Raw genomic sequence first — 25,426 nt, 5'->3', positions numbered from 1 at the left:
GTGTACTGCAATTAATAAAAATAATAGTTATCCATGGTCCTGGTGATTGAAGACGTATTTTACCCACAAGCGAAACTGTAAAAAGCCACCGGTGTAGTTCAGTCGGCTAAGGCGCTTGCCTGCCGATCCAGAGTTGCGCTCGGGCGTGGGTTCGATTCCCGCTAATTACCTGGTTGGGTTTCTTTCGAGGTTTTCCCCAACAGTAAGGCAAATGTCAGGTAATATATGGCGAATCCTCGGCCTCGTCTCGCCAAATACCATCCCGCTATCACCAATTTCATCGACGGTAAATAACCTCGCAGTTGATACAGCGTCGTTAAACAGCCAAGTAAAAAAATACTGTAAAAATTCTTCCTCGGTGTGCGGGATTTCTTCGTGCTAGTAATGCCTGCAGTGGTCCACCGCTGTGGAGTAATGGTCAGCACGTCTGGCTATGAAACAAGTGGACCCGGGTTCAAATCTTGGTTGAGACAAGTTACCTGGTTGGAGTTTCTCCGGGTTTTCCCTCAACCAATTGAATCAGAATTGCTGGGTAATTTTCGGCGTTGCACCTCGGACTCATTTCATCATCATTAATAATTGACATATCGTCATCCATACAATAGCCCGGGTTAAGTTCACGGTGCGGCGTGCTGTACTTGTACAAGAGCGTAGCCGTTCGACTACCCAATCATTCATAAGAATAGGAGTGGTAAGCACATATAAGCCTCAAGGCTGCAGTGTAAGCCTTCGGGTCCCTCCTCCGTACAAGAGAGAAAATAAAATGCCTGCAATGTGTTTGTCCGTCAGTTTAGAATTCGAATTTGAAGACACTATTTCTCTTTGTTTCGCATACTCACCACCAGAGACCGGAACTTTGACAGAATGCCTTTTTAAATGTGTTAAATCTATTTTCATTTTGAAAGTAAATCTGTACGAAATATACCTTTGTGTTTGAAACATCACAGTTTTATGTTGCCCTTTTCTGCCTTTTTTAATATAAATGCCTAATTTACAAAATAAATGTTTTTTGCCTTTATTTGATTATTTATCTATTATTTATTAATTTATTATTAAAAATTGCCTACAGGTATATTTTAATTTATTTCTATAACCGCTACAATGAAAGTACTTCGCCGAATGTATATTATTGTCTTTCAGACAGTTCATGTTCTCTTTGCAACAATGAGTGCTGCCGTGCAAAAATGTATAACAGTAAGCGTTTTAATTATCGCTTGTGTTTATTTGAAAAGGCAACAATGAGTGCGGGCCTAACGTTATTTTTAACGGTTATTTTTCTTTCAGTTTTCATTGCAACGTTGTTGTAGCTAGCTAAATATTTCATATCGCAACATATCAGTACAACCAAACACAAAAATGCACTTTCCAAGGCTACTGAGAATATTTCTTTGCTTCCAACAGTAATTGCAACATATAGTCGAAAATCTCAATTTGCACTCGACTTATGTAAAGCTTTTCTTGCTGTCGAAATCGCTTTGTGAAAAGTGTAAGGTTGTGGGTCTAGTGCAAGGTTTTTGTAATTGCCTTTTATTGCGTATTTTAGCTATTTATAATGCCTTTTTGCCTCCCTATTTTAGTTATTTATGATGCATTTTTGCCCGCCTATTTTAATGATTCATAATGCCTAACGTACGGTCTCTGCTCACCACAAAAGAACAATAAGAAATAGTGCTGAAAAATATCCTGAGTTATCTATCAGTGCATCGAATCTAAGCTTTCGGTAAATTTAGTGTAAATTAATATCATAGCTCCATCATATGCAACTTCAAATTATTTTAAGACTATTCTGTTAAGAACATAAACCCACTTAAAGTAGTGAAGGGCTGGTAGTTATGTGAATTGGACACAGGCTCATTTATACTCAACCAGTCGCACGGGTCACACAGTCGGCCGATTGATATGATAATTATAATTATTATTTAGAGCTGAATTTCTTGCATCGACTTTTATTAAGTCTAAGACTGTTTCTGGGCTGCCATTGAGTATGCTACATAGCCTACAGCCTCTGACTACTTGCATATTAACAAACAGGCCTAAACTGTCAGCAACTTGGTAACTTCTCACTTGAGTCAACAGTTGGCTCGTATCCTAATAGTCTCTTTCCTTTCTCTCTTACTTCATGTACATTTACTTTCTATGTCTTAATTAAGTTATGAAGTTTCAGAAAGTCGGTTGATAGAATGAATATGTTACAAAATACAGAAAGAGGAGGAGGGATGTGACTGGATATAAACTATTAGCAAGGAACAGACCAGCACTGTTAAAAACTGCCAGAGATGTGATAAGAGGAAGGCAAAAAATAAAAAAGATTGGAGAATGCTGGATTTTCAGTAAAAGACCTGCCATTTGTGTATATATGTGTGTATGTATGTATGTATGAGGCGCGTCCATAAAGTAACATTCCCACTCGTCCCACATCTAGCAAACTATATGTTGCGCGAAGCGACTGCGTGTACGTGATAGAGTGATGTCCTGGCATGGCGCTAGCGGAACTTACCGAGTGCTCTCAATAGCTTCGTTGCATTGGTTGAAGTTGGACGTTCCTATTCCAGCTTCCGCCGACTGTGAAGTGCGGTCAGTGATAAAGTTTTTGAATGCACAGGGCATAGCGCCGATTGAAACTGATCGTCAGCTGTGCCAGGTCTATGGGCAAGCAGATGGGTACGTTGCTGCTGTAGACAATTTTCAGCAGGACGCCAAAATGTGCATGACAAGGAGCGCAGTGGGAGGCCAACCATCATCACAGACGAGCAACGCACCATCTGCTTGCTCATGACGTTAGGCCCATAGACCTGGCACAGCTGACGATCAATTCCAATCGGCGCTATGCCCTGTGCATTCAAAAACTTTATCACTGACCGCACTTCACACTCGGCGGGAGCTGGAATAGGAACGTCCATATTCAACCAATGCAACGAAGCTACTGAGAGCACTCGGGAAGTTCCGCTAGCACATGCGCCTTGCCAGGACATTACTCTATCACGTACATGCAGTCGCTTCGCGCAACATATGGTTTGCTAGCTGTGGGACGAGTGGGAAAGTTACTTTATGGACGCGCTTCGTCTATATGTATGTGTGTATGTATGTATTACGATAATAAATGATTGAAATAATTTTAGTCTTGTCCTTGAAATGTGCAGAAATTTGATCCGAACAAATATAAGTTTTCCTTCTGCACAGGAATTTTAAAATGTTATATAATAATAGCAGAAAACGATCGACTTCGTGACAACAAAGTTACATATGGGGAGACCGAGTAACATCGCACAAAACTTAACTGAAGATAGTAGAAATAGTTTACTGAACAGTAGTTTATTCATGCTTTTGCTATCACCAATAACACTTTTACTTCGACTGCAAACAGTTTTACAACTAGCTCATTTGAAAGGCATGATATAATTTTTAGTTAAGCATTTTCATAAAAGTGAAAGTAGAGTAATCTGAAAGTTACAATTTATAAAACAGTTATATTACCGATTGTTCTATATGGTTGTGAGACTTTGAGAGAGGAACAGAGATTAAGGGTGTTTGAGAATAAGGTTCCTAGGAAAATATTTAGGGTTAAGAGAGATGAAGTTACAGGAAAATGAAGAATGCAGAACTGCACGCATTGTATTCTTTACCTGACATAATTAGGAACATTAAAGCCAGACGTTTGAGATAAGCAGGGCATGTAGCACGTATGGGCGAATTCAGAAATGCATATAGAGTGTGTTGGGAGACCAGAGGGAAAAAGACCTTTGGAGAGGCCGAGACGTAGATGGGAGGATAATATTAAAATGGATTTCAGGGAGGTGGGATATGATGATAGAGACTGGATTAATTTTGCACAGGATAGGGACCGATGGTGGGCTTATGTGAGGGCGGCAATGAACCTGCGGGTTCCTTAAAAATCATTTGTAAGTAAGTAAGTGAAAGTAGAGTAACATATTTCATCAAATTATCAAACAGATATAGAATAGTACATTAATTTCCCCATATTATAAAAGCACTGATTTCAATTATATATATATATATATATATATATATATATATATATATATATATATATATATATCATAAATTATCTCACGGATACTCCAAAGTAGAACGGTTTCAAGACATATGACAGCTTCACTATCAAAAATTTTCCTCCGCCTACACCAAACATTATAGGACAAGTTTACTGTGCAACGAGATTAATGGCAATTTCACCACTGATAAAACAAGCGAGAAAGACACATGTGGCCGCTCTTATGTGCTCTGCATTACCTAAGTAAAAGTATGCCATACTTCCTGTCAGCAGATATGCATCTGTTCTATATGGAAGCAGAAGAGAGACCTCGCACCTGTCGCGGGTTACGTCACTACCATTCATCTCCAGGGGATGATATAAGAAACAAGTCTGATACTACTTCTTGCTTTTCACGTGTGAATTATTCAAATACTCATATTATTTAACTGCCCGGTTCTATTCAATAATAGAGCTCTAAAATCAGCTGGAATGTAGGGTAAAGGTTGGTAATATTGCAATACTAATAATATTATGATAGTTCTTTTTGAGAATTTTTTATAATTTTACTGAGCGAGAGGAAGATCGGTTTTTGCGTCAACGTATTAAGGGAATGTTCGTGAACAAGTTTGTGCACAAAACCGGTCCTTCTCTCACTCAGTAAAATTGTAAAAAATAACTATCATAATAATCACAATATTACCAACCTTTACCCTATCTATAATTATATAACAGGCTATTCAATGTATTTTTCCAACAACTACAAGCAAACACAACACATTCATAAATAGTCACCGTTATCACATTCCATTTACGAAACGGTTGTAAGTTATGCTTCGGTAATCTGACTCCATGATTCAACAAAGGTCCAGGATTAAATCCCTGACGGATTCTAATAAATCTCTAGTAAAATAAAAAAAAAACAATTACTTTGAGACAATTTTCTCTAATTATTTCCTTATGCTCATTTCAGCATTACTCCTGGACCGCTTTATCATTTCGTCGACTGTGACTAACAGGGTGCAAATTATAGGGTGAAGTAGAGAGAGAGAAGTGCTTTGTGTGGAGTGTGGCATTGTATGGGTAGAAATATGGACATTACGACGAAGTGAAGAGAACCGAATAGAAGCATTTGAAATGTGGATATGGAGAAGGATGGAGCATGTGAAATGGACAGAGTAAGAAACGAAGCTGTGTTGGAAAGAGTGGATGAAGAAAGAATGATGCTGAAACTGATCAGGAAGAGGAAAAGGAATTGGCTGAGTCACTGGTTGAGAAGTTGTCTACTGAAGGATGCACTGGAAGGAATAGTAAAAGGGAGAAGAGTTCGTGGCAGAAGACATCAAAGATAAACGACATTAAGATATATGGATCATATGCGGAGACAAATAGGAAGGCAGAAAATAGGAAACACTGAAGAATGCTGGGTTTGCAGTGAAATACCTGCCCTTGTGCAAAACACTATGAATTAATGAATGTAGAGGGAGAATCCTACCTTCATTGTACAAAAAAATCCGTCCCCTTGCCAATACTCCGCTTATACCAGCCATGGATGATGATTTTCCCTCGTCCCCACCACATTTCGTTAAAAGCAACTTTGTGAATGCTTACAGCTTCATATGTAACTAACAATAATATTACATCATACTGAATACTTACTTTTTATAAGACTACAGTGTGGTCACAAAGTAAGCGTACCCTCATGTATTACGACACTTCGATGGGTATGGTCGATTGCTTGATATGGACATGTATCTGAAAGTTTAACGATCCAAGACATCGGTATGAAGACCTTCATTTTCATAGCTCAGCTGAATTCTGCGACATGTCCTGGCAGATGTTTTGCGGAGATAATCAAGGGTAATTTCGTTGAAGGCATCTTCCACAGCTTCTCGTAATTGTGTCGTTGCGTTATATCGGTGATTTCACACTTTGTCCCTGATGAACACCCAGAGAGCATTATCAGATGTTGTGAGGTCGGGACTTCATGGAGACCAGGCAAAAAGAGCTTGATCATCTGCAGATCCTCTTCCAATCCACTGGTTGGGAAAAATCGTGAGCCATCGGCGTAGCTCAGTCGGCTAAGGCGCTTGCCTGCCGATCCGAAGATGCGTTCGGGCGCGGGTTCGATTCCCGCTTGGACTGATTACCTGGTTGGGTTTTTACCTAGATTTTTCCCAACCATAAGGCAAATGACGGGTAACCTATGGCGAATTCTCTGTCTCATCTTGTCAAATATCTCGCTATCACCAATTCCAACGACACTAAATAACCTCGTAGTTGATACAGCGTCGTTAATAACCAAGTATAAAAAAAAGAAAGATCGTATTCAGGTATCGGCGCATTTCCAATGCGAAGTGTGCTGGCGCTCCGTCCTGTTGCAGGATCACAGTGTCTTCGATACCACTTTGTTGCAATTGTGGCACCAACCATGGAAGATGAAAGTCCTGCAGGTTTCTGGACCTGGGAGGGAGCAGAGAAGGGCTTTCCACAAACGATACATTTGCATTGGTCAGCAGAAGTAATTGGAACAGTCAAGTATGTTGAAACTCGAAATGATTGATATAAAAAACAAATTCAAAGTGAAAGCTGAAAATGGCAGAGGAAGCTGAGGGTCGAAAGGTGAAACAGAGAGCGAAAGCAAGATATTGACCAAACTGGTTTAACTGCTTGTATGATTACTGGCTCTAACTGAGTTTATATCTTTCTGTCACTCAGATTTTGGACGAGGTCCTATATATGGATGTCGATCTGCAGAACCGGTTTTCAGATTTCCTTTAGAGAACTGCTCCCATGCAATGTCTTAAGGACAAACTCAGCATCTGTGTTGCACAGTGACATAACAGAAAGTGGATGAAAGTAAGACAGTACACGTGTCAGGTACATCAAATGTCCGCTTTTTCTTTGTAAATGTAACATATGATCAAAATGATTGTCAAATACCAGACAAATTTCAGAGCCATTTGCATGCATTAGGAAATGAAAAAGAGTCCACACCTGTGGAGTAACGGTCAGCGCGTCTGGCCGCGAAACCAGGTGGCCCGGGTTCGATTCCCGGTCGGGACAAGTTACCTGGTTGAGGTTTTTTCCGGGGTTTTCCCTCAACCCAATATGAGCAAATGCTGGGTAACTTACGGTGTTGGACCCCGGACTCATTTCACCGGCATTATCACCTTCATCTCATTCAGACGCTAAATAACCGAAGATGTTGATAAAGCGTCGTAAAATAACCTACTAAAAAAAAAAAAAAAAGAAATGAAAAAGAATGCTGGGTCTCTCGCAAATCAGCTTCAAAGGCTCCGCATTAGATCTTAGGAAATTGTGTGCAGGGAAAGACCCGAGAGGAAATGTGCCCCCCCCCCGGATTCCAGGATGACCCCTACCGAGATTTCAGACTTTTCTAAACCAAAATTATAATTTACAGAATATTATATTTCAATTTGATATGACTTTTCAGTAACCAAAATAAATAAAATTGTGTTGTGTTGATTTTCAGTTAGGCCTAGTTTTTCTTGTTGTTTAGTCAATTGTCCGAAGACAGGTTTGAACATCGTAAGTGACACCAATGAGGCATCACTCATGAGACAACTAAGCCAGGAGATGGTGGAGTATGGTGATTTTTTAAATTTAAAACGTTGAATTTTCAGTCTTAGTTGTTACAGTTTAAAAGTCGGGTGTTCTGTGCTTTTCTACACGTAGTTTTCAGTGTTAGTTTTGGTTAGCAAATGTAATAATCTTGGTCATTAAAATAGTTATAGCATATAAAAATTAAATATGTATTTCAGTGCATGAAGACAAAGAAACATTGTTTACTTAAAAAAGTATTGAAGAATCAATGGAATATGCACCAGTTGCGTTAAATGAAAATTCTCAACTGGCTTTAAATAAAAGTGAAATCTGTAAACCAATAATTTTTTCCGTGTTACCTTCATTTATTGCTTTTAGAAGTGAATCAATGAATAAAATGGCTGGACGCGAAATCAAATATAAAAATCTATGGAAAACTAAATATAATTGGTTATATTTAGATCGTATACTCGGGATGGTGCATACTGTAAACTGTGTGAAATGATTGAAAACATAACTTCGAAGCTCTTCAAAAAACAGATGGTGTATTCATATCACTGCCCTTTAAAAATTGTAGAAAAGCTACTGGAAAACGTATTCGTCTAATTTAATCTACGAGTAATTACTACTTGTACAAAATTTAGACGGTTTATGTAAAAAGGATACTTAACACCAGCTTTATGTGACAATTTTACACAGAAAGATAGTTTATAATTCATCATGTTTTACAATAACAATATCACAATTTTTTAATTAATGTCTTTACAAACATTCAATAGTATTTAAAACAAATATAAACGAATGAAAGAATGCTCTATTTCTTTAATTGACCCCCTTTTTTCTGTTACCGTTTACATATATTGTCTCTGTTATTACGTGAGGCCTGAATTATTGTTTCTTTTACTGTCGGTTCCATCTCTCTCCGCGGTATAGTATTAATCCCTCCCGGAGGAAAGGTCTGAATTCAACACTCATTCTGTGATATATATTATAATCAAAAACCAAATGGGGCAGGATAATTCTTCGATCTCTCCTATTATTCTTATGCTATATCACCACTAGGCCTATTCCACTAACTTCGTATCATTATCTTACCAACTCTTAATAGTCTCTGTAGTTTGAATGTATTTTTAAATAAAGAACATGAGGCTTTCTCTACCATTCCAAAATTAAGACATTTAGCTTAATGCACAGACTAAATTGCTTGGTTTAAGTATGTGTGTGTGTGTGTGTGTGTGTGTGTGTGTGTGTGTGTGTGTGTGTATATATATATATATATATATATATATATATATATATATATATATATATAAAGCTATAGTGGAGGAAGCAAGACCTGTGACCTTGGCTATATCACCAGTGGGTATGGAGGGGGAAATAAAGGTTATATTCTGAATTGAATTTCCCGGGCGTTGGAAACTGCACACCAAAATTTGCTACCTGGATTTCAGTCATATGGAAACTGCACACCAAACTGTTTTCTACCTGCTTTGCCGATACTACACATAATTTTAATTTACCAAACTGTTTTAATTTTGTTCGAAATGGAGCGTTTGTTTACATCTGAAAGTGAACGGGGAAATTTAGTGCTGGTATATGAGGACTGTAAATTTTATAAAGCCAAGGAATTGGAAAACTATGAAGTGATGTGGAGGTGTTGTATTAGAAAATGCAATGTGAAAATGTATAGCTTGCTGAACAATATGGAAGTTATCAGAGAACGCGGTGAGCATAACATGTGGTGGACATTAGAAAATTAAGTCGCAAAATAATTAATGCAACTACGAAATGAAAAGCCATCGATGATGTTAATATTAAGCCATCAAAAGTATTTCATGCTGTTTGTCAAACCTTGCCTACAGAAAACCTGAAAGTGCGTAACATATGTCGAACAAAAGATAACTTATAGGCCTACAGATCACGGAGAAAACTTCAGCCTGTTCTACCTAAAGTTCATGACAGACTGAGTCATTTAAACTTATTACTAACCGAGGCGAAGATTTCGTTCTTTTCAATGACAAATACAGTGGAATAATTGTGTTGTGTTTACCTGTGTTTCCAACCTGAACTATTTATGTGGACTTGTTACAATATACATAGACGGAATTTTTCGTTATTGTCTTTAGTTTTCATACCAAATGTTTACAATTCACGGCGTAAACAACGATCACTATGGCCCTTTGATTTTTGTACTTTACCTAACAAAAGTATTCAAACTTTTGAAAAGCTATTACAGGTAATTATAAATAAATGTGCAGCGCGCAACATGAACTTCACTCTATCTAATGTAGTAATAGACTTTGAACTAGCTATACAAGCTGCAGTGGTGAAAACTTGCGAATTCGTTACTATTATACTCGTACGCTGCCGCTTCCATTTTGCGCAAGCACGGTGGCGTAAAATGCAGTTTGTAGGACTGGCGAAGGAGTAGAAAGAAGACAGTGAGATAGGACAGTGGCTGAGGATGGTTTTTGGAATAATGTATTTGAATCCAGAGGAAGTCGGGGATTTCTTCGCTTGGAACTGGCTGAGGTAAAATCGATAGATACTAGACTTAAGAAATTTTCAGATTATTTACTAGAAACGTATATCTCCGAAGGTGCAGTTTTTCTCCCACTGTATGGGCAGCCATGACTGCATCGACCTCTCGCACAACAAATGGATGTGAATTACTCACAAGCACTTTAATGTTAGCTTTACAGCAGTCATCCTTCACTGTATAAATTCGTGAATCAACGTTTGGACATATAAACTGAAACTTACATTACACTCCAAAGCAATAAAGGAAGAAATTAAGCGAAGTTTAAATGTAAAGTCAGCCAAAAGCAAAAGAAACGTATTTTGTAAATTGTGCAGTTTCCGGGTAAGATTAGTAAAACCCTCGTGAATCAGTGTGCAGTATCCGGATAGAATTAGTGGGTCCCCCGAAAAGCGGTGTGCAGTTTCCGCATACCCGAATTTCCGTGTCGGTTGATTCGTCTAATATTAACCAAACCGAAACACAAGTTGTTTCTGATCTTCCATCCTTGCTTCTCTCGCGTAGTTCACATGCCAGATATCGCCTCTCGATCTGTACATGAATTTGAAAGTTAACCAAAATTGAAATACATTATTACAATAATTCAGACTGTTACAAAAAATAGACTATTACTTTTATTAATATAAAGGAATGTTGAAATTATATGCTTGGAAACATAGTTCTAATTTATTCTGATTGATATTTTATTCCCATAAATTAACAGTTTTACTCATACCGAATTCCCGGTGCTTTTAAAATCCTCTTGAAATGTATATAAAAGGAATTATCTCTAAATTACTTCACACATTCATACGTGATAAATAATAAAGCCTCCTAAATCTTCTTTATGAGATAAACTTTGCGCTCACCGGACTATACATGTTTTGTGAATACCGCACACACCAGCTCAAAGAAACAACTTCAGAAGGATATAATATACTCCATGTGTCACTCTTACTATCACTAAGAGAGCGCAGTGATACAGTTCGCAAATAGTCGCGCTGCGGATAAGCTGTCGAGACCATGAAATTGTTATTCCAAGTACAACCACTTTTTTGGTGATTGTCAAAGCAAGAAAGAAAGTACCGATATGCTGGTACAACATTCCCTGCTCGCCACCTTCAACTGTCAATATAGAACTGCGTGTCACAGCAATGTATCAACTCTGCCTCCTACCAGCCGTGTTCCAGCGGAGCACAGAAATAACAGCGAGAAGCTGTACACTCCCTTCCAACAAAAGCAAAAGAGATTGCGGTTAAGAATGTAAAACTCTCTCAGAAAGATCAACATTGCGGTCATAAAAAAACTGACAGAGTCGTTCTGAAAACAAAATGTGGGAACAGAATGTTCACAATTTCTACTAAATGTGAAATTACTGTTGCAATTTTAAATAAGCCACCATTGTACAGTTGTGGCAAAAAAAACCGGACCGACCCTTGTAGCTGATTTCAGAGCCTTGTTTACTCCAGAGCACGATAGACTGGTAACTAAGACTTTCGTGGTTCGAATCCTGCCTGGGAAGGAAACTTTTTTTTTTTGTTCCTTATTCATATTTATTCCCAATACTTTTCAATTGCTGATAAAATTCATGTTCTGGGAATAATAGTTAATGAAGTAGTAAAATATCGCTGCAATTGAAAAGTATTGGGAATAAATTTGAATAAGGAACAAAAAAAAAAAGTTTCCTTCCCAGGCAGGATTCGAACCACGAAAGTCTTAGTTATCAGTCTATCGTGCTCGGAGTGAACAAAGTTCTGAAATCAGCTACTAGGGTCGGTCCAGTTTTTTTTTGCCACTACTGTACGTTTCCATGTTGTTTTTCTAGAGAAGTGATTACGCGCTCTCTCATTTGCCCAGCATTGGAAAACTATATTTACTATTCTTACGAAATAAAAACTGCGCCAGAACGGCGTTCCGACGCCACCTTTTTGTTGTATTTTTCATCATGTAACCAAAGAAATGTGTTAATTAATTTAATTTTGTTTGAACTCTGCTTGGAAGTGAAGGCCTACTCGCCTTAGCCCTGCCAGATTAAATAAATAAATAATTATTATTATTATTAATTATTATTAGACTTAGTAAATCTTAAAGTTGGGGGAAAAGGAGGTTGAAAACTACACTGGGTAGTAATCATCTCCCAGTCTGTTATAAATATATCCTACATAGATTTCACCACCGTTTTGGGAACCCCATGCTTAGGCCCTATATATTAGTTTACTGGGTGAATCTTTCTTATGTCCCAGCCACTATAGGAACTTGATAAAATACCTTGTAAATGTCTTGGATTTATAGTACTGATTAGTAGAAATTGATGTGATCAGTTGGAAAGCTGTAAGCCCACCCAACCCACCCTAAATACGTACCTTACTTATATACGAAAATCGTCGTGCGTGAACGAAGAATACTGCCATATTTCTTTAATGTAACAGTAGGTTTCAGTGTTGTCAACGTAGTAATAATACTACACACCTAATCAAACCTAACCTAACCTTTCTCATAATACTACACACCTAATCAAACTAACCTAACCTGTCACATAATACACACCTAATCTAACCTAACCTGTCACATAATATTACACACCTGTAGTAACATTCCTCACATTTAGTATCATTTCGTTTTCATGTATTGCCGGCTCTGCCAATCGTGTTGGTTTCCATCTAGTGGAAGTGGATTGTACTAATACTCCTAATTCGAAGAAGACGCTATGGCGACTTTCATAATAATTAAATTTTACATGTTTCGTGATATACTAAATGTGTTAATGTAGGGGAGAATCGGGTAGTATCGGACATCGGGTAATATCTGACAGTGAGTTTCTTTCATCTACCACACGATGATAGTACCTGATTGACATGGTTACGTTTCTGTGATGTCTCATAGAGAAACGTAATCATGTCATTCAGGTACTACCATATGGTGGGAGATGAAAGAAACGCACTGTCCGATACTACCCAATGTCCGATACTACCCGACTCTCCCTTAAATATGGTACAATAAGATTTGAAATGTGTTGTGGTTGTGATGAAAGTATTGAAAATTGGTTTATAGCGCCACATTGCCAGTGATAAAAGTGTGCCATATTCGTTCAGATGCCCTAGATTGACCGTTTACTGAAAAGATTTACTAAATAAAAGCTAAATTTAAACCAATAAAGGGCCGTAGTAGCTGACGCGCCCTTTTTAAACCCCACTAACTAAACCAATATAATGTACTGGTTTTCTACAAATATTGCTTGTTTCCTTTCCATTTTTACTCAGCTGACAAACTTCAAATTCAGCAATCTAAAAAAAAAAAAAAAAGAAAAGAAAAAGCATTGTAAAATATTTTAGATAGGCATTTACATAAAAAAATATCACTCAATTAATGTGTTCTCTCTTTCATCAATGATCAAACAATCATATCGTAAGATGTTCAAAACTCGTATAATGGACTTTTAATCGCGTTTTTATTAATTCATGGTTTCTTATCAGAGGAAGCCAATTAATTAATTCACATATTGTTATGTTATTACTAGACAGTGGATGCGGGATGACTCATCGTTGAATGTAGGTGCACATTTACTATATGTTACATTTTCTTCATTCAGACCATTGGCTCAACAGGTTTTAAACGTAAACAGATGACGTCAACATGCTACTGTATCTCCGTACAGTCAGAAGGAAAAGAAAAATAACGTACTGTAGACTAGTAGTGTAGCACATACCTTGCAAGTTCAGTCCTCGTTATCATTGATGCAATTACCAGCGTTGCAGTAAACGACTGTATATTTTCGTAAGTTGTCGAAGCTGAATCATCTTCGCCTATCGCTTAAACAGTTTTTGTATCGAGAGAATTTCTGAATAAAAACCCTAAAATGGGGATCACTCAATTTCTTTAGAGGAATATTTGCACTGAGCATCATGCTGCACGTGTCGTTAGACCCGCACAACTAGATGATGATGATGGTTCCTCAGATTTCATTTCAACGCATTTCCTGTGCGATGTACTGTTGCAATGTTTCTTTATAGCCTGAGTTGTTCTGGTTTTTATTTCAATTTTACATACATTACACACGATATTGTCTTCGTTGATACATAAAATGTCACTCTCATACTTCTTAATTGCATTTCGTATCTCTAAGCGAATTTAACGTTTTGCCTTCGACATTATGAATGGATCAGCACTACACTATTCAACTCGTACTAAATACTTGAGCAGGATAACACAACTGCACACATTGCGTTGCAATGTGGACCGGGGTTCCTTCGTTATGTACGCTGCTGTACTCGCCAGGTACACAAAAGACGGACGGCGCGGCACGTGCCATATACTCCGATACGAAACAACTTCACTTTTCCTTAAGTCATCCCGCGTCCACTGTCTAGTTATTACAAAGAACAATATAATTTTAATTGGTTTTTCTTTCATCAAATCTTAGGAGCCGAAGTCAGACGAATTCCAGCGTCCAGTGAGGCAAAGACTTGCTACTCCAAGTCCGAGCCCAAGCCCTCCACGAGCACACAGCAAGACTTCGTCGGCAACACTTACCCGCATCAACAACGTGAAGAACAGGGAACAGAACTCCAACGGTTCCTCTGGTGGCAGCTGGTTTAAGTCCCTCGATCGACTTACCAAGAGAAGCAAGAACAAAGCTAAGGTGAGTCGATGGCCTGTATTACTTATTCACAGGGATGTAGTAAGATGAAAAGAATTTCCCAGTTCCCTTTAAATTTATTCCAGTTCCTTAGTTCCGTACCTATTTCAGTTAGCTGATAGATTCTCACCAATAGATTGATCGCGGTTAGGACAGAATTTATCGAGTAATATCGGTTATCTTCGACAGTTTCATTCCACCATTACTCCGTTATTACCATGCCATTGCTTCGAACAGCTTTCGTACTATAGTTTAAATAATAAGTTAAACTACCATGACGTAAGGGGGCGGCCCTCAGATTGAGGACTGACCATTATCATGTCACAGCCACGAAATGGCGATTCTGATCTGAGCGATGGTTGTCACATTCCATTAACAGTCGAACATATTTTACTGCATTGTCATTAATATTGTGGGATTTAATCGATTAATCGATCAATTTCTGTTGTAAGATTAATCGATCAAAAATATTTAATCGAATAATCTAGTCGATTAAAATTAATCGGTTGTAGTTGATATTAATTATTATGTTGTTAATACAAACTCATACTAAAACTTCAGACAATATTTCTCTCTCGAAAATTGTTTACTTAAAAGTACAAGAGTACTGTTATTTTCTAACTGTAAACCAGATAGAGTAGGGAAAATCTTTGCACAAACACTTCAGAAAGAGATGGAGATATGAGGACAGCGACCTAGTCTACCTCTATTGAAAGTTGAAACACAATGCGAAATCCTTAAGTTTTATGGTTTTCCAAGAAAACTTCCACCTTGTTGTCAGCTCATCTTCCTAGCATATGAAATACATACTTTTCTGGGATTCGTCCCCCTTATCCCTTTTAAAATAGACATGTCTATACACTGTGTGCAAGTGAGAGCGTAACTACCTTCTTCTCTTTTTAATATCTAATAATTCGATTACAATAGGGATCAGTCTTCTGTTTCGACCGCTGTACTTCTGCAGTTGCAGTTTCTGTACTGAGTTTGTGAAAAGTATAAACTCCATTATGTCATATGAGAATTTGAGAGGTAAACTCGGTGAAACGTTTGGATTTAAATTGAACGATCGCGGAGAAGTGCTTGACAGAAAAAACAGTTTTTTCGTGTTTAGTGATGTAGGAAACATTGTTACTAAACGTAAAGCGGCACTTAATTCGGAGCATGTGAATGCACTCACATGTTTAAAATCATGGATGAAGCAATATTAACTAGTGAGTCTTCATGCTTTTTGTTATTTATGTTTGTCTCAAAAACTCCCGGAGAAATTGACACAATAAATTATAAGCGTCATAATAAATATGTTAGCAAGTAATTAAAATAGTTGTTTTGTAATATAACGATACAATATATACAGATATATAACATTAATTTAATACTTATGCTTATCACCGAACACAAGCTAAATTTAACAATAATTGTGTATTACAGTAGGCCTATATTAAAACATTTTTTCAACTCGATCAATCTATCAATTAATCGATTAAATTTAAATAGTTAATCGATTAAATATTTTGATCGATCAACAGCACTAATTGTTATAAATATTATGGTACTCGGTATCGACATAGGCCTACAATACGATAGAATTTACTTGACGCTCTTCAAAATAATTTTAATCGTGTATCTAAGCGATGTTTTAAAAGTTAGCAGCACAGTATAAATATATAAATATCAATGTTAACATTTCATTCAGTTTCTGCCCAAAGACAGATCTTTTAATGCAAACCCAGCATTGTCCCATTTCTCTACTTTTCGCCTTCCTCTTAGTCTCCGCATATGATCCATATCTTCTGACATTTTCTTCTGTCCCGAACTTTTCTTCCATTCACCATTTCTTCCAGTAATGTTGGCATATCAACTCCTTTGAATTTTCCTCGAGCTTATTTTATAATTATTACTGGGACCCTTCACATCCGAATATTAAAATATTTTATTAAGTGACGTCAGATATTTTACATCTGGTGATTTTTAAACTTGTTAACTTATGGCGCTTGGATTACTTCAAATATGACTTGTCTTGTCTTTTTGTAAGAGTAAAAGAGATTTTAATTCGACAGCAATGTAAAAATATGGCACTTTTTAAATTTGGAACTGTTTAAATAAGTTGACGTAAAGATAGCAAATATCCACACTTGTTGACGTGTCCTCTAAATATATTATAATTCATAACTGTCCGGATATTTTCAAACGAGAGAACGTACAAAGACATGAATATTCATATTCATATTTATTATCATCATACGGCTTTCAGATAGTGGTTTCCCTCACATTTCTGCATACGGTCCACCACTCCCTTGCTTGCATTCAGTCACATATCCTTTATATTTCTCCTATCATCTATATCTCCCCAAATCTTCAAATTACCTAAAGTTAAACCCTATTTCTGTCTATTTCTTCCTCCATCCTTTCTGATGTACAGTATTTTCAACTCTTTATCTTCTTTATCTTCCCTCAATCCCATTCCCGAATACTATGCAATACTGTCTACCTTTCTCTTATATAGAAATATTCTCTTCTACATCTATTCATCCATCTCTACTACTATCATTGTCATATTTCATTATTGCTATCACTAATTTTCTGTTTATCGTAAAAACCTTTTTATCTCTGACTAGTATTCACTAATATTTCTACTTTCTCATCTACATTATCGTATTATATTATTTGTCTCATTTATTGTTCCAATGTTCTAATGTTTGTAATACATCCTTGCTATTTCTTGTTCAATTCACTTATCACTTTTTCACTTTATTGGATAACTTTTACGGTTCACTCTCACTACTTGCACTCACTTTCTACCTCCTCACTTCCCATATTCTTCCTCTCAATTACATACAACTCTAAATATTATTTACTTACTATCTCCAACTCTTATTAGTCTTACTACCATTATTGCTTTTCTTCTCCCTAATTTATTCTAATCATTTTCTCATTAACACGCTTCACTACTTATTCCTCTATATTATTCACAGTTCCACTTCAGTTACACTAATTGATCTAATCCTCACATTTTTGACCGCATCTAATGCCTCAGACTAAGTCAGATTCCTCCTCTGGTTCACTTATTACACTTCACACGAAAGACGTGAATAAGATGTCATTATAGCTGGTCCTAGTTACGTAAGTAACTATTTTAGCTATAGATTAGCTTCATTTAAACATTCCTCCATATCCTCACATACATATATTAGAATATATCCTTGGCATGTAATTTAGTAGACTATCTAGCCAAATATTACAAATTGCAATTGCCAATAGACATTCTATCTCCAAAATAAACACCAGCAACAGTCTCGGCACTCTTTCATTATATGGACCCTGTTGAAAGGCCTTGGCCTATAAACTATACAAAATTTCTCTTGAATGATTTACAAGAGTGCTTAAGTGATAAATTTGAGACCATATTACACTGCTCACAAAAAAGAAGACAATTAATATGTATATTAAGCAGCAAGCACTCATTAGTATTCATCAAGCAAGCAGAGGCACAGGAATAAGTCCTTGTTTTCCTCACACGGCTTGTTTAAATGAGTCCCAACTCTTCCACTTCTACTTAAGTTTCTGAAGGATAACTGTAATGTGTGATGCAGCAAGGCTATAACTCTGCGACGTTTTCTTTAAAACCCGATCGTTAAAATTTTAATGTTGCATACGTAAGTAGTTAATTACTCTTTTATGGAGGAATTTTTAAAATGGGCTTCCAAAAGAAAATAAAAAAGGTGGTCTGTATTTTAACAATGGTTTTTTCGTAGGTGTGTAAGGATTCATATTCTTCAACAACTCGAATTTAAGATTTTTCCAAAAATAAATAAAAGTTTGCATTTCACACACATTGTAGACTGACTTAGGCCTACTATAATCCCGTCGCTCTAATTTACGGCAGCCAATCGCGTTGCAGGTCGGCTACATTTAAACGTGTACGTCTTGTGATTCGCTGATGATGACGTTATGCATTTCCTAAGGCTCGATAAATACTTAATATAATCGCCCGGCATTTTGGCACTTTCGTTGGCGTTCGTAGAAAGCACACGAGGACGTTATTTGCCGCTCAATTATTTGCTGAATTACAGTGCATTTGATTTATTATCATAGCTACGACATGATAATGTTTAACGGTATGGCAAATAGATTCCTCGTTTGGTAGCTCGGCAACGAAAGAACAAAAATGAAGAATGATACAACCTACCTAGACTTTATAGAGCCTTCACTTCCTAAGACGTAAGCAAAGAGGAGGTGTCACGCCGGGAATAACAGCGTCGCGACTATAATAACTGGACGGAGTTACACAATAAGAGACCAACCGATAAAAACATGTTTTCGAGATATTCACCAATGAAGTAAATTTGGTTATTTATTAAAAATATTTTATGCAATAAGTATTGTAACATTCTTACTATTACAAAAAAATAGCACAGAAAATAAAAAATATTGAGTTTTAATAACAGACCAACAATTGAGTTAATATTGCAAAGCAAAATAAATTAATTTTATTCAGTAAACGAATTTTGCTTATTAATGGCGGAAAAATGCAGATATCGCATTCTTGATATTTTTTCTGAGTTAAATACTACAGCCAAGAACACATTTGTGCAAATATTTCAGTTTTTTTTTCAAATTGTCGGTTGGTCAATTCTGCATATCTCCATCCAATTATACATTGATTCTGGTCTCGTACAAAATTACTCAATGTTTATTGCTTTGCAATGACTAATTCAACTCTATTTCATACAAAGAAACTACCTGGAGATTTCATAGCATCCCGTCTGTTTTAGTACAGCAGAGCATCGATTATCCGAATATCGATCAACCGAAACATCGGTTAACCGAAAGCGTTCCAGCGGCAAATTAAACTTTGCGCGCGCGCCATGTAGAAGTTTTGCTAGCGCTGTTTGCGAGATTTAGCGGCAGAAAAACGAGTCTCTGAAGCAAAAAAAAAAAAAGGACTTCTTTTACTAGACTGTAGGCCTACTTTAATGATCATTTTGAACTTGTCAAACTAGGCTAGTCAGCTATCTGTGTTATTTGTAAGACGTGTGATACAAAATATATACCGTATGTACAGTTTTGTGTTTAATATCAGTGTTTCTTTGTTTCATACTGCTCCTATGACACCGGTACAATTTCTTTTCGTAAATGATTGGTTATCCGAAACCGAAAAATCAGTTATCCGAACATCCCCCGTCCCCAATTGTTTCGGATAATCGATGCTCTACTGTAGTAGTAGTAGTAGTAGTAGTAGTAGTAGTAGTAGTAGTAGTAGTAATGGGCGCTCCGACATGGGGATCCATCGGGTCCGGATCCCTCCACCCTCAAAGTGATAAGTTGTAACATTTTTACTGAATTTTTTAGCATTGATATCAAAGAATTCCGTAATCTATAATTTCACCTAAATGATTTACGTACAGTTTCCCTGAAAAAGGATGAGACGATTGAATATTCCTAAGTCTCAGATGTAAGACACTGCGCATGATCGGAGACCAGAGCACTGATACACAAGATAACGAATATTGAGTTACTTAAATGCAGGCTATTTGGTTTGTTACTAGCGTCGTTCCGAAATTCACTTCAAAAACTGCAAAAAAATATGATAATATAACGTAAATAAAACATAAATATATACATAAATCGTGTAGTTAAATCGACAATGGACCTTCATGACTAGATCGACACTCCGCACAGAAAGGAAAGCTTTCATGTCGTTTCAATAGCTCAGACGGTAAGACTTCTGCGTGTTGTGTAGAAGAGTGCGAGTTCGATTCTTAGTCTACACAACGATTTTTTTTGTCTAAATAACGTTGAAATAGCTAAGTAACGTTGAAATAGAGTTTTACAAAGTCCTGAGATTAAGTGTTAATGATCGCAAACAATACAAAATTACAAGTTATAATATTATAAACTTTAATCTAATGAATGCATTTATACACACACACACATATACAAGTAAATGCATATATATTAAAAACTAACAATTAAAATGAAATTAAAAAATATATATAATAATAGACAAACTTTTACAAAGATTTAGAGTCTTTAGGCTATGTCATTTCTTGAGTAATTATTACAATATTTTATTAATAGCTTTCCCATATGTGTAATGTGTAAGAAATGCACTCGCACAAAACAATTTTTGTTAAAAGTGTGGCTTTGGATTATTTCATTCTCACCCCTTCATTTAATTTTAACTATTTTATCTACGTGTTTGCAATAGTGTTTCATTTAATGTGCATTCAATTTTATTCATGTTATGATTGAATGAAAAAGCACTGTTGCAGTTATTGACTAATTACATGTATTAATACTAATTATTAAATGCATCTGTTAAGTAACCAATTGCAGTATCTTTTGCAAAATCTTGAATGTTTAAGTTGTCAATAATATTTCTGTACTATATACTATAATACGTTAAGAGAATTTGCAATAGATTTGGGAGCGTCTACTTTATAATCATTGGTCTTAATGAAAAAATATTTTCTTTCTTAGGATATCTACAAGTTTAAATTTAATAATATTCCGAATAGGTTTAATTGCATTATCTGAATTTTGTACTTTTCTATTCTAATATATTCTATTTCCCTCTTTCACAAATTTTGATAAATTATACTGTACTTCTTGCAATATTTAAGAGGATCATTACATTGCAATTCATTACATATAGATTCTTCTTTTTAATATATGAGATTTTGAAGTCCCTGCGTTATCTACATGTTTTAACTTTTGAATTTTTTCACAACATTGAGTGGAGAACATCCACTGAAGTGATTATGAAATTAAGTGAAAAATTCAATACATTTACTCTTAATATCATAGTACCAGTATCATATATGTTTTTCCAAGATTCATTTTTTAGGCATAAATGTAAATAATCACTAGATCCAGCATTTACGATCCTTTCTTAGTTTTTAAATTAATATTTTGAAATTGTTCAGTGACATTGGAAACACTTAGGATTTGTTTAACATGTTCAGATAAGCCATTGATTATAGGTTCTGTCGAATAGGAATTCAGTCTAATTCTGTGTACAAAACATTTATCAATGGCTGTGCTACTTCAGTTTGTATGCTGTGGGAAAATGACTCTACGACTAAGGTTTCCAGTTTCAAGGAGTGAATTTAATTTACTTTTACGGAAAAGTTCCGAGAGATAATCTATGTTTATGTCACTACAGATCACAAATTCCATATGAAATTTCTAAATTATTTTCTTTACAAATTCAGTGTTGGCTATAAATATTAATAAATAATGTAAGAAATACGAATGATTGTAGTTATAAGTCTGATTTACATTATAAAAAGCAAGAAGTTACATTCCTCGGCAATATTCGAACTTTCGATGTTTGGTTTTGCCGTCCAACGTACAACCACGGACCTATTCAATGCTTATGTTAATAACCTACAATTTAGCTGTATCAATGTGGTGTCATACCTTGGGGTTTGTTTAAGTAATGTAATTAGATTTAATTTGATTAGTTTCGCAACAATTGGACTTCCTGTTATATCCTGTTATTTAGATATTTAATTTCGGGTTGATTTATTAACTCTTACTATGCAAGATGCCTCTTATTTCAATAATTCTATATCACGTTAAATAGTCATTGTCTACACTAAAGTATTATTGTCATCCCTCATTTCTCATCGTAATGGCGAACCGACGTGGCATGAGACAGCGAGTTATAGTTCTAGTTGAGGCTGGATATGGGGCTAGATCTGCTGGCCGTTTGGTCGGTGTTCCTGGAAGTACAGCCGCGAGGTGGGTTCATCGTTACCAAAATTTAGGAGAGGTCAAAAATCGCCCTATTCCTGGGCGTCCGCGGATTTCTTCATTGGAAGAGGATGCTCTCTTATTCGAGACTGTTCGACAGGACCCCTTTCTGACTGCTAACGAAATAATCGCAGCATCTAACATTCCCGGCTCTTCACAGACTGTGATCAGCAGGTTGAGGAACCGCGGTATTAGGAGCCGGAGGGCTGCGCAAATGGAAATATTGGGGGAAGCACAAGCTGTCGACCGTCTTGCCAATCGCTACCAATCGAGTGGATTTCGATTGGAGAAATGTAATTTTCTCCGACGAAACAACCATCTCGAGTGATTACGAAGGTCCTGTCCGTGTCTATCGTGAGGATGGTCTCCGACATGACCAGCGCTATGTGCACCGACGTGAAAGATCGGGGCGTTTTAGCATATCGTGTTGGGGGTGGATGTCTTACGATGGACCTGGCGTTATAGAACGAATCGATGACCGGTTTAATGCGGGAACTTACAAGCATATTCTGGAAAATATATTCCTTCCCTCCGCCCGAGAACGTTTTCCCAAGGAACATTGCTGTTCCAGCAGGATAATCATCTCGTGCACTATGCTGCAAGCATTCAACGATGGTTTCAAAGGAGACCCGAGATCGAAATCATTAATTGGTCTCCGAAGTCATCTGATTTGAATGTCATCGAAAATTTATGGGCGGAATTGAAAAAGAGAAGAATAGCCACCTATGCCCACCGACGCCCTAGAAATCGAGACGAATTGTGGGATCAAGTTGTTGACACCTGGGAAGATCTCGCCTGGGATCAGAACTTATTCCACAATCTCGTGACATCCATGCCGGATCAACTTAGAGCTGTAATAGAAGCTGATGTCATGTGGACAAGATTTTAAGTTAACAGGTCTCTTTTTGTTTCTTATGATTTTTGTTTGAGGAAGAATACTTTTAACATCCAAGTAAGATTTATTTATTTTGACGAGGTTCAGCCCACTTGTAAGACCCAGAAATTGGGCATAAATTATTCCATATTTTTCTACAAATTAGACAGTCGAGGATCTCTGAAAAAATTAATTACACCTCAATAAAAAAAAAGTTTTACCCGGGATCGAACACGAGACGTTTCGGTTATACATTGGAACCGACACGCTACTATATGAGCTACCGAGACAAGACAGTGACAGCAGCAGTCCAGAATGTAGATCCCTTAGCTGGCATTTGCCATTCGGTACAGTGAAGCAATGATATGTTGTGACTAGAGCTATGTTGTGAAATCCTGGCCTTAAATGGTAGTATTCTTCGTGATCCTTATTCTGGTCCTTGTCCTTGTTGTGGTCCTTGTAACAATTCTTTACTATTTGTCATGTTACGTATCGTTACGTGATATCGAGTGAACCGCGCTGTAGAACTTTAACTTCCGACGACCAAGAATCGTCTCATTCTTTTTAAGGGTAACTGTACACGTACATAACAATTTTATTTGATATCGTGTCTTATATATACCCATATATTTGCAGAACATACATAAATAATCCTGTCCCTCTATAACACCCCTGTGAAACTCATGCTCCCAAGGCGCGAACGTGTACGGAAGGGGTGGTTACTATTCTCCCGACTGCTTCATGTCCCTTGCATTGACTCAACGTAAGGTAGGACCGGGCGAGTGAACGTAAACAAAGTTGTTATACTAGTAACAGTGTCTGCTGGTATTGTGCATATTCTTTGCACCCCTATTTTGGTATATACTTATTACTGTAATAACTTTATCATCATCCTCATCAGTAAGCCTATTGGTCCGTTAAATGTATACAGGGTGATTCACGAGGAGTTACGCCACTTACGGAGCTTATTTCCGAAGACATTTTGAGCAAAAAATGTCATATAAACATGGGTCCCATTCTCAATACTTTCAGAGTTACACTAATTTGAAGTTGTTAAAAATACCTTTTTTTTTTTCAATGGTAAAAGAATATTACAATTAGAGAATGAACTATTCAGAAGTATAATTTCTTTAATTGGCTAGTATTCTGAAGCTAAAAATGTGTTGTTAATTCTAAATTCCTTTGTATGCTACAGATTTTCTTTTCCAATTTTTAATTAAAATTAAAATTAAAAAATGTAAGAGCTTCTTTTGCAAACTCCAGGTATTCTTGCATTCTTGTGTTCCAAAACTGGTGTAAGCTCTGCGAAAATATATATATATATATATATATATATATATATATATATATATAATACCCAGGTACTTTCAACATTCCATCCGTACATAGGCCTATTTCAATTAGTCTTTCCATAATATTTTTTTTAAATTACAGCCAATTGAACGCAACTGTCTAAAAACTGATTCAGTATCAATCTCTGACTGTCGTAATTGTTCACGTTTCTTCCAGAAAATACTGAAAAAGCTGGTGTTTAAAATTGTTAAAACATAATTGCCTATCCACAAAAACAAACTCATATTTGTTGTATTATAGGTATGGTACATACCGTTGCTAAATTTTCCAGAGCTTTTTAATACATTAGAATTAATCAAACTTCTTTTTGTCAAGTCATATCGGCCAGAAATCAAGTTTCCTTATAAATAAGTCCATATTTTATCTCCGGCCGTTATTATGTTAACATCTTGGCCTTGCAAGCTAATATTCAAAGTATTTAAGTGTTCCAAAAATATACTACCAAGGTAGGTCAGTCCAATAAACCAATGAGAATTTCAAAACAGTCTTACATATTCCGATTTCTCCTCTTGCAGGTACTGATACATTAGAAATTTGGTGGTATCCTCTGATTATGAATAAAATTATCGTTGTTTTCGATTGTACTGGGATTAATATGCAGAGTGAATCAAAAGTCTGGAACCATATAAATATCTTCCATATGCTTGATTTTCGATTACTATAGGTGTTACCAGTATTTGTAAGACCAAATGCTCTACCAGTAACAAATTCGATTCTAGCCCTCAGCTA

The 25,426-nt window shown here is 36.5% G+C and overlaps 1 protein-coding gene across 2 annotated transcripts in view; it reads left to right on the top strand.

Moving 5' to 3' along the window:
* The window catches only part of blo (bloated), a 295,193-nt gene that overhangs the window by 256,353 nt on the left and 13,414 nt on the right, over positions 1 to 25,426 (top strand). For both annotated transcript variants that reach the window (XM_069820485.1, XM_069820484.1), the window contains exon 4: positions 14,497 to 14,715. In XM_069820485.1, coding sequence (XP_069676586.1) covers positions 14,497 to 14,715 — 219 coding nt within the window. The remainder of the gene's footprint in view (positions 1 to 14,496; positions 14,716 to 25,426) is intronic.

This window comes from Periplaneta americana, chromosome 3, assembly GCF_040183065.1.
Source record: "Periplaneta americana isolate PAMFEO1 chromosome 3, P.americana_PAMFEO1_priV1, whole genome shotgun sequence".
In the NCBI taxonomy this organism is placed as follows: Eukaryota; Metazoa; Arthropoda; class Insecta; order Blattodea; family Blattidae; genus Periplaneta; species Periplaneta americana.
The sequence above is the reverse complement of the archived record's forward strand: the minus strand, read 5'-3'. Positions and strand labels throughout refer to the sequence as shown.